The sequence below is a fragment of the Babylonia areolata genome, chromosome 27 (assembly GCF_041734735.1).
Source record: "Babylonia areolata isolate BAREFJ2019XMU chromosome 27, ASM4173473v1, whole genome shotgun sequence".
Lineage (NCBI taxonomy): Eukaryota > Metazoa > Mollusca > Gastropoda > Neogastropoda > Buccinidae > Babylonia > Babylonia areolata.
The window spans coordinates 33328005-33338004 of record NC_134902.1 but is presented as its reverse complement, the minus strand read 5'-3'; the positions used below and the strand labels follow the sequence as shown (position 1 = coordinate 33338004).

The 10000-nt window shown below is 46.1% G+C and overlaps 1 protein-coding gene across 1 annotated transcript in view; it reads right to left on the bottom strand.

Annotated features, from left to right (window-relative positions):
• The window catches only part of LOC143301155 (uncharacterized), a 45548-nt gene that overhangs the window by 662 nt on the left and 34886 nt on the right, over positions 1–10000 (bottom strand). The window contains exons 8-12 of the mRNA XM_076615233.1: positions 8471–8542; positions 6982–7302; positions 4370–4513; positions 1729–1858; positions 1–220 (exon numbers count right to left, since the gene is read on the bottom strand). The exon at positions 1–220 is cut by the window's left edge and continues 662 nt beyond it. Of these exons, the coding sequence (XP_076471348.1) occupies positions 1–220; positions 1729–1858; positions 4370–4513; positions 6982–7302; positions 8471–8542 (887 nt within the window). The remainder of the gene's footprint in view (positions 221–1728; positions 1859–4369; positions 4514–6981; positions 7303–8470; positions 8543–10000) is intronic.

The following is a 10000-nucleotide window of genomic DNA, read 5'->3' as shown; positions in this document are numbered from 1 at the left end:
CCGAGGAGCGTCCATCATCGCCGCCATCACCATCATAGGGGACTGGCAGGGCGTGGTGGCGGTGGTGGTGGTGGTAGGGGTGGTGGTGTGGGTGTGGGCCTGGGGGGAGGAGGGGGTGGAAGGCGGTGGGTTGGATTTGGGGTTGGGGGCCAGGTTTCGCATGCAGTGGGGCTTGGCCCCTCGCTGTCCCTTCTGGATCTTGGTCGGGTGCTGGAGAAACCTGCTCACAGAGACAGAGACAGAGAGAGAGAGAGAGAGAGAGAGAGAGAGAGAGAGAGAGAGAGAGAGAGAGAGAGTGGTTCAGGAAGTTAGTAGTGTAGTGTCCACGCCCTGACTTGGGTGTGTGTGTGAGGTGGGCAGTGGGGGGGGTGATGGGTGTGTGTGTGTGTGTGTGTGGGGGGGGGGGGGGGGCACGGGGGGAAGGGGGGGGGAGGGGCTGAGGGAGGCGCAACAGGTGAGTGGTTAAAGGCGTTGGAGTTTCCTTCGTTGGGGGGTGTTTTATTGGGAGTGGCAGAAACATTGCATCTCTTTCAGATCACTCTAAAGAAAAAAGTTAAAGCTTAAGAAAAATTTTTTTTTTAAAAAAAACAAAAAACAAAACGATCGCGACCCCCCCCCCCCCCCCCCCCCCGCCCCACAGCAGTCCCAGGTCTACTCCCGTCCTCCACTCCATAAAACACACAACTGTCCCTCCCCCTACCCTCCACAGTCATTTCCCTCACACCCACTTCCCTGCCTCCCCCGCTCCAAACACTCCCCTCCCTCTCCTCAACACCCCCCCTTCCTCTCCTCAACACCACAACACACTCCCTCCCTCTCCTCAACACACCCTCCCTCTCCTCCACACCCCAACACACCCCCTCCCTCTCCTCCACACCCCAACACACCCCCTCCCTCTCCTCCACACCTCAACACACCCCCTCCCTCTCCTCCACACCCCAACACACCCCCTCCCTCTCCTCCACACCCCAACACACTCCCCTCCCTCTCCTCCACACCCCAACACACTCCCCTCCCTCTCCTCAACACCCCCCCTCCCTCTCCACACCTCAACACACTCCCCTCCCTCTCCTCCACACCTCAACACACTCCCCTCCCTCTCCTCCACACCTCAACACACTCCCCCCCTCTCCTCCACACCCCAACACACTCCCCTCCCTCTCCTCCACACCTCAACACACTCCTCTCCCTCCACACCTCAACACACTCCCCTCCCTCTCCTCCACACCTCACACACTCCCCTCCCTCTCCTCCACACCCAACACACTCCCCCTCCCTCCACACCCCAACACACTCCCCTCCCTCCACACACTCCCCCTCCACACACTCCCCTCCCTCTCCTCCACACCTCAACACACTCCCCTCCCTCCACACCTCAACACACTCCCCCTCCCTCCACACCTCAACACACTCCCCTCCCTCCACACCTCAACACACTCCCCCAACACACTCCCCTCCCTCTCCTCCACACCTCAACACACTCCCCTCCCTCTCCTCCACACCTCAACACACTCCCCTCCCTGTCCTCCACACCTCAACACACTCCCCTCTCCACTCAAAGAACAATTATTCTCTCGCCCCGAACCCACCCCACTCAAATACACCCGTCAGACAAATTAATCATCTCCAAAGAAGAAATTCACACGCAGGCCGACAGATAATACATACAAACGTCAATCAAACAAACAAACAAGAAAAAGCCTTTTAAAGTAACCAAACACAACTCACTTGTAGGTGAGCCGTTTGCCAGGCACCTTCTTGATGATGTTCATCTTGTAGTAGTAGCGGAGGGCCCGCGACAGCTTCTCGTAGGTCATGTTGGTCCGGTTCTTCTGGTGGCCCCACAGCTCTGCCAGGCCTGTGGGGGGTTGGGGGTTCAAACACTGTTTTATCGGGGGACGCGTCACAATGCATCACGGTCATAGGTAAACAGGGGAAAAAAACATACAACCCCCCCCCCCCCGCCCCCCCCAACACACACACTAAAAACAACAAGACTGTGCACCGCCTTCCAATGCCGAGCTCTAAGTTTCAGTTTCAGTTTCAGTTTCAGTAGCTCAAGGAGGCGTCACTGCGTTCGGACAAATCCATATACGCTACACCACATCTGCCAAGCAGATGCCTGACCAGCAGCGTAACCCAACGCGCTTAGTCAGGCCTTGAGGAGAAAAAAAAAGGTGAATAAATAATAGATAAGCTTACACAAATAAATAAATAATAACTATAATGTATTAAAAAAAAAAGGTAGTAGTAATAATAATAATAAATTAATAACAATAATGAATAAATAAATAAATAAACAATGATGATAAATAAGCAAATAGATGTAAAACATGAAGATACACATTCACATATACACCCACACATGCATAACAGATATGCACCGAACATGCAGTTTCACAGATATGAAAGCACAGTTAAATACATATAAACGTACATGAGCTCCAGCACACACACACACACACCACACGCATTACCCTGCACCTCCTCTACCCCCCTCCTCCACACACTCATTTCTAGTCTACGTATCGCAGCTTCCACGGCACACACACACACACACACACACAGAGACAGAGATGAACACTTACTTGTACAAGCACACACACATATGCCCATATCTCCACACACATATATAGCTCTAAACACAGCGGGAATGAATACACTGCCCCCAATGGCCGTATGAGGCATGGGACCTTTAAAAGTACATCACACTCATTGGTTAACAGGACCACAATTAAACCTTATACACAGTCCTGTCCTGATAATAATTATGTGATGGAGTCTCCCGTCGGACCGACGGATGAGTAGGCAGGCAGGCTTATCTGTCAGTGTGTGTCCTCTTAATTATGGGAGAAGAGGCCGATTCTGGATGCACAGCACTTCCCACAGGTGTTGCAAGGGAAAACGTCTCCAGAAGTTGAGCCCTGCTTCCTTCGCTCACGCTTTTCCTTAACGGCCAGCGTTCTCTATACATACTATGTATATCCAAAGTATGTGACGGACGTCTACATGGCATCCCTGTGGGTGTGGTTTCAACAGTTTTACAGGCACAGTACATCACAGTTACATGTAAACAGGACAACATTAAAACCTTTCACAAAGCCCTGTCCTATACATCCTAAGTGATGGCCTAGAGGTAACGCGTCCGCCTAGGAAGCGAGAGAATCTGAGCGCGCTGGTTCGAATCACGGCTCAGCCGCTGATATTTTCTCCCCCTCCACTAGACCTTGAGTGGTGGTCTGGACGCTAGTCATTCGGATGAGACTTAGCGCACGTAAAAGAACCCACGGCAACAAAAGGGTTGTTACTGGCAAAATTCTGTAGAAAAATCCACGTCAATAGGAAAAACAAATAAAACTGCACGCAGAAAAAAAAAAAAAAAAAAAAAGGGGGTGGCGCTGTGGTATAGCGACGCGCTCTCCCTGGGGAGAGCAGCCCGAATTTCACACAGAGAAATCTGCTGTGATAAAAAGAAATACAAAATACAAATACAAAATACAAGTGTGTGACGGATGTCTTCACAGCTAAAAGTTTGAAACTGACCGTACAAGATTTTCAACAACACAAAATTAATAAAGATAAAATCAGATAAGATGAGATGAGGTACAACTTTATTGTCTGTATATGCACAGAAATTTGTCTTTTGGCTCGAGTACATACAACATTAACCCCTTAACTCTCTCCATACGAACGGCGAAAGAGACGACGTTAACAGCGTTTCACCCCAATTACCATCATCAAAATATTGCAAGCGGAAGGCTCTTATACTGAAGAGGTGAATGTTGACAAAGAATACCACAATTCTGACGACGGAAGCTAAAGGTTGGGTCATTCAGACACCCACTGGACATCCGAGGGATCTGTATAGAGGAGAAGAGAGGACTGGCCGTACTGAGTGAGTTAAAGCACAATCACTTTTAGAACATGAACATTCATGGAAACATGCAACACAATAACGAAAGTAACAAAAAGGACACTGACGAAGTAAGAAAAACAACAACAACAACACCCAAACAAAACATGTCATTGACACTGAAATCTAAGACAAGCTACAACACGTGTACAGCAGCAATCAGCAGATTCAGTTTCAGTTTCAGTAGCTCAAGGAGGCGTCACTGCGTTCGGACAAATCCATATACGCTACACCACATCTGGCAAGCAGATGCCTGACCAGCAGCGTAACCCAACGCGCTTAGTCAGGCCTTGAGGAAAAAAAAAAAAAAAAAAAAAGGAAAAAAGGAAAAAAAAAGGTGAATAAATAATAGATGAGCTTACATAAATAAATAAATAAATGAATAAATAATAATTATAATATAAAAAAAAGGTAGTAGTAATCAGCAGAGTGAAAAGGAAGTAAAGAGGACGGAACCTGTGGGATTGACGATGCGGAAGACCAGATCCTGCCCATCCCCCTCCCAGCACACGTAGCTCCGGCTGTTGATGGCCCCGCCCCCTGCCCCGCCCCCCCGCTCCTGCAGCAGCTGGTAGATGAACTCCCACAGCAGGCGGCAGTCTGGAACAAGGATACCAGAAAACTTTCAGGTAAAAAAAAAAAAAAAAAAAAAAAAAAGGGCAAGAAAAGCTACAACAGCAAAAACAACAACCCCCCCCCCCCCCCCCGATCTCCCCCCAAAAAACCCCAAAAAACAAAAAAAAACAAAAAAAAACACACACACACACACACACAGGTTAAAGGTCTCACCACCTTTTACTACCGTCGAGTGTGAATTTTATATCCACTGTCTTGGCTCAGGATAGGAAGGCAGTGAATTCATATCCACTGTGTCTAGGGCTCAGCATAGGAAGGCCAGTGAATTCATATCCACTGTGTCTAGGGCTCAGCATAGGAAGGCAGTGAATTCATATCCACTGTGTCTAGGGCTCAGCATAGGAAGGCAGTGAATTCATATCCACTGTGTCTAGGACTCAGTATTGGAAGGCAGTGAATTCATATCCACTGTGTCTAGGGCTCAGCATAGGAAGGCAGTGAATTCATATCCAGTGTCTAGGGCTCGGCACAGGAAGGCAGTGTTCATATCCACTGTGTCTAGCGCTCAGCATGGGAAGGCAGTGAATTCATATCCACTGTGTCTGGAGCTCAGCATAGGAAGGCAGTGAATTCATACACACTGTGTCTAGGGCTCAACATAGGAAGGCAGTGAATTCATGTCCACTGTGTCTAGGGCTCAGCACAGGAAGGTGTGGCCCAAAGCCTCTCGTATCCTCCCGCCGATGTAACCTTCCTCCCAAACCAAAGTCAGGTAGCCATTCACATCTGGGAATACTTTATCATCTCTAAAGGGTGATTGCTGACACGTTTGATTTATAAAAAAAAAAGAAAAAAAAAAGTGACATCAAGAACGTTCAGTGAATTCTGCTACACATTGGCATCCGTCTGTCTCGGGAGACAATGGAACTCTGCGACTTGTTCAGTCAAGTTGTTGAGTTGCAGCGCCTGCTGTGGCTGTACAGCCCGATTCTGTGAAGTGAACTGATAGATGAAATGGACGTTTTGCTGGAAATGAGCGATCCGACATACCTGTTGTTAGCCAGGCAACAAGCGGTCTACATCTGGAAGGATCTTGAGTCAGGGCGCAAAACAACTGGTCGTTCCAATCACAGACACAATCAACACCACGACAACAACAACAGTTTCAGTTTCAGTTTCAGTCGCTCAAGGAGGCGTCACTGCGTTCGGACAAATCCATATACGCTACACCACATCTGCCAAGCAGATGCCTGACCAGCAGCGTAACCCAACGCGCTTAGTCAGGCCTTGAGAGAGAGAGAAAAAAAGGGTGAATAAATAATAGATAAGCTTACATAAATAAATAAATAAATAAATGAATAAATATATATATAATAATTATTTTAAAAAAGAAAAAAAAGGTCGTAGTAATAATAATAATAATAACAAAATAATAATAATAAATAAATAAATAAATAAGATAAGATAACAATGATGATAAATAAGCAAATAAATGTAAAACATGAAGACACACATTCACACATACACCCACACATGCATAACAGATATGCACCAAACAACAACAACAACAACAACAACAACGAACAACATCGGCGTTTTCGCTGCCCGTCTTGATATGTTGTCGTTCTGTGGGTGGTATTCAAGAGACCAGCGTACCTGCGGGTAATTGTGTAGCTGTGAATAAAATGTAGAAGAAGTGCTGGGTCCTCTTCCCTCACCCCCACCCCTACCCCATCTCTCCACTTTCCTGGGATGGGTCATTCCACGAAGTGGATGTCCACCTTCAACCCGAAGTGACTGGTGCCGTTAACTCGCTCAGTACGGCCAGTCCTCTCTTCTCCTCTACACAGACCCCTCGGATGTCCAGTGGGTGTCTGAATGACCCAACCTTTAGCTACCGTCGTCAGAACTGTGGTATTCTTTGTCAACATTCACCTCTTCAGTATGAGAGCCTTCCGCTTGCAATATTTTGATGATGGTAATTGGGATGAAACGCTGTTAACGTCGTCTCTTTCGCCGTTCATATGGAGAGAGTTAAACTCTACAATGCGGCAAGACCCCAGCACTGTACAACGTTTAGAAATAGTTTGTTGTATTATTATTAAAAAAAAAAATCTTTTATTTATTTTCTATTAAAAAACAAACAAACGTATCTTCTGAAACAAACACGTAACAGAAAACAACAACAACAACAACAGCATATGCATGAACTGATACAGTGGTTATGTTTCAAATGAAAAAAAACCAAAACAAACAAACATGTCAAAGTAACATGATCATCAGAAATAGTACTTCAAATTCGTGTTGATTCCTCGCATGCCTCTCAAACCACCTTGGCAAAAAACAACAACAAACAACACAAAAAAACAACCAAGCAACAACATCCCATCCCTCACAACACAACACACCTACCTACACCCCCCATGCTCCACCGCCCCCCACCCCCTCGCCCTCCTCTCCTACGCCCTCCCCCCCCCCTTCCCTACACTCACCTCCAGTGACATCACCCCCTCCACCACCAACGCCGTCACCGGCACGACACAGCATAGCCATCTCCTCCTCGGCCGCGTGCAGACTTTCAGCCGTCAGCAAGGCCACGGGGACCTGGCCGTTGGCCAAGGGACTGTGGCCGTGGCCAAGGCCGTGGCCGTTCTCCATGTTGTTGTTGTTGTTGGTGGTGGTGGTGGGGATGGTGGTGGTGGTGTTGTTGTTGGTGGTGGTGTTGCTGTTGCCGCCTCCTCCAACGTCCACGTGCAGGGTTTTCAGACCCCCGTCACTCACTTCCTGTTGACCTCGCTCGTACAGCATGGACTCTGCGCACGTGAAACACGCCGTGTGGTGTTAGGTGGCGATTTTTTTAAATTATTTTTTAAAAACTCTCCACGCATCGTGTATGTGTGAGTGTGTGTGTGTGTGTGTGTGTGTGGGGGGGGGGTAGTTGGGGGGGGGGGATTGGGTGGTTGTTGGTGGTGGTGTGTGTGTGTGTGTGCGTGTGTGTGTGTGTGTGTGTGTGTGTGTGTGTGTGTGTGTGTGTGTGTGTGTGTGTGTGTGTGTGTGTGACAGACAGAGAGTGAGTTGTGTGAGAGTATGAGTGTGTATGTGTGTGTATGTGAGACAGATAAATATATATATATATATATATATATATATAGAGAGAGAGAGAGAGAGAGAGAGAGTGTGTGTGTGTCTGTGTGTGTGTGTGTGTCTGTGTGTGTGTGTGTGTGCGTGAGAGAGAGAGAGAGAGAGAGAGAGAGAGAGAGAGAGAGAGAGAGAGAGAGAGAGAGAGAGAGAGATTCCATCACTGTGTGTCGTTTCTTTTGATGTCATTCGAGTGTTTGTTGTGGTCAACATTCACAGTGTTACACAGTCGATGTTTTCGAAGACACTGAATTTCTTTCTATATGGCATGTTGTCGCTGCACCAAATGTACTGCACACGTGTCGCTGTGACTTCCAAAGATCACCACAGAAAAAAAACAAACAATGTACTGATGAAGAAACTGGAACCGGAAGGCTTTCATGCAGGGTGAAAAGGAAGACTTGAGCACGTATGCACACGCGCGCATACGCACACACAGTGACAAAAACATACACACACTGTGGTACACACACACGAGTCACACACACACACACACACAAACACACACTGTCTCTCTCACACACACACTGTCTCACACTCACATACACACACATATATTCACACGCAGAGTGACACACACACACATACACGAACACATACATACACACACATACACACGAACACACACACACACACACACATACACGAACACACACATACACACACACTTACACGAACACACACACTCGCAACCCCCCCCCCCCCCTCCACACACACACGAACACACACACTTACACGAACACACACACTCGCAACACCCCCTCCACGCCCCCCGCATCACCCTCCCCCCCCCACACACACACATACACGAACACACGTACACACACACAACTGTCAGCTTACCATTATTGACAGAATCAGCATCTGATGAAGTACTCTCCTGGTCTGTGGTAGGAGCGGGACTTAAGACGCTATCTGGAAACAGAACGTGTACACGTCACGATCCGTAAGACAATAATCATTGTGTCACCACACCAGCTGCAGTCAATTTGTCTAACAAAAATAATGTACACTAACAGGTATAAGCATCAGTTTTTCTTGAAAAAGCATCAATAAGTTCACAGCTCACAAATACTTCTATTTTTTCTTTCTTTCTTTATCTTAAAAATTTTAATATCTTGAATAATGGAGTAATGGCCTTCTGGTAACGCGGCAGCCTAAGAAGCGAGAGAATCTGAGATTATGTGCGTAGGAGATCGAATCCCACACTCCTCAGTATTACCCCCCCCCCCCCCCGATCCCCCCCCCCCCCCCCCGACCCCCCAATGCAATGGTAAGTATAATAAAAATAAAAAGGGACAATAAAAATGTACAAGTAAGTTCTCAGTTCAACCCTCTTTTTCTCTACCACTGATTTAAATCTGTCAAATAGTGAACAATTGACAACTTCATTCGGATAACAACTTTCATTCCCAAACATAATGAAAACAGTACCCTTTTTCATTGTCTATCATTTTTTTTCATGTACTATATACAATAATTCTAATAATATTAACTGTTGTTATTTTGTTCAACAGGAACACACCTGGAAACGCGATATTCATACTTCATATAAGTTATTCAGGACAACTTTCCAAAATGTTGTAGAATTCTTGTTGTATATTATGAAAAAAAAAACCCACAAAAAAACAACCCAAACCACAACGAAACAACACCAACGAAAAACAAAAAAACAACAACAAAAAAACAACCCAAAAACCGACAATAAACAAAACTTCTTCCTGTTCAAACAGTATGGACACTTGGAGTGGTGAGTGGTGAGTCCGAACACTAGTCATTCGGATGAGAAAACAAACCCTAGGTCCCTGTGTAGCATGCACTAAGAAAAAAAAAAAAAGAAAATCACCACGGCAACAAAACGATTGCTCCTGGTAAAATTCGGTAGAAAAAAAAATCCACTTTCATGGGAAAACAAATACACTTGCAAGCAGAAAAAAACAACAACAAAAAACAAAACCAAAATAAAATTAAAAAAATCAAAGGGGGGCGCTTCGCTATAGCATCCCGAATTTCACACCGAGAAACCAATTGTGACCAAGAGTAAAAACATTACAATACAATACAATAATAATAATAATAATAATAATGGATACTTATATAGCACACTATCCAGAAATCTGCTCTAGGTGCTTTACAAAAACGCTTTTGTTAACATAAAACATTATATCTATGTTACATACACACACCAAAATGTGACTACACACACACACACACACACATACACGCACACACACACACACACACATTTTAACATACATGTGTATCTAACAGCTACCCTAACACATACGCACACACAGGCAGGCACAAACTTACATAAACACACGCACACACAATACACATTCATATACATGCATGCAGCTATGTACACATACA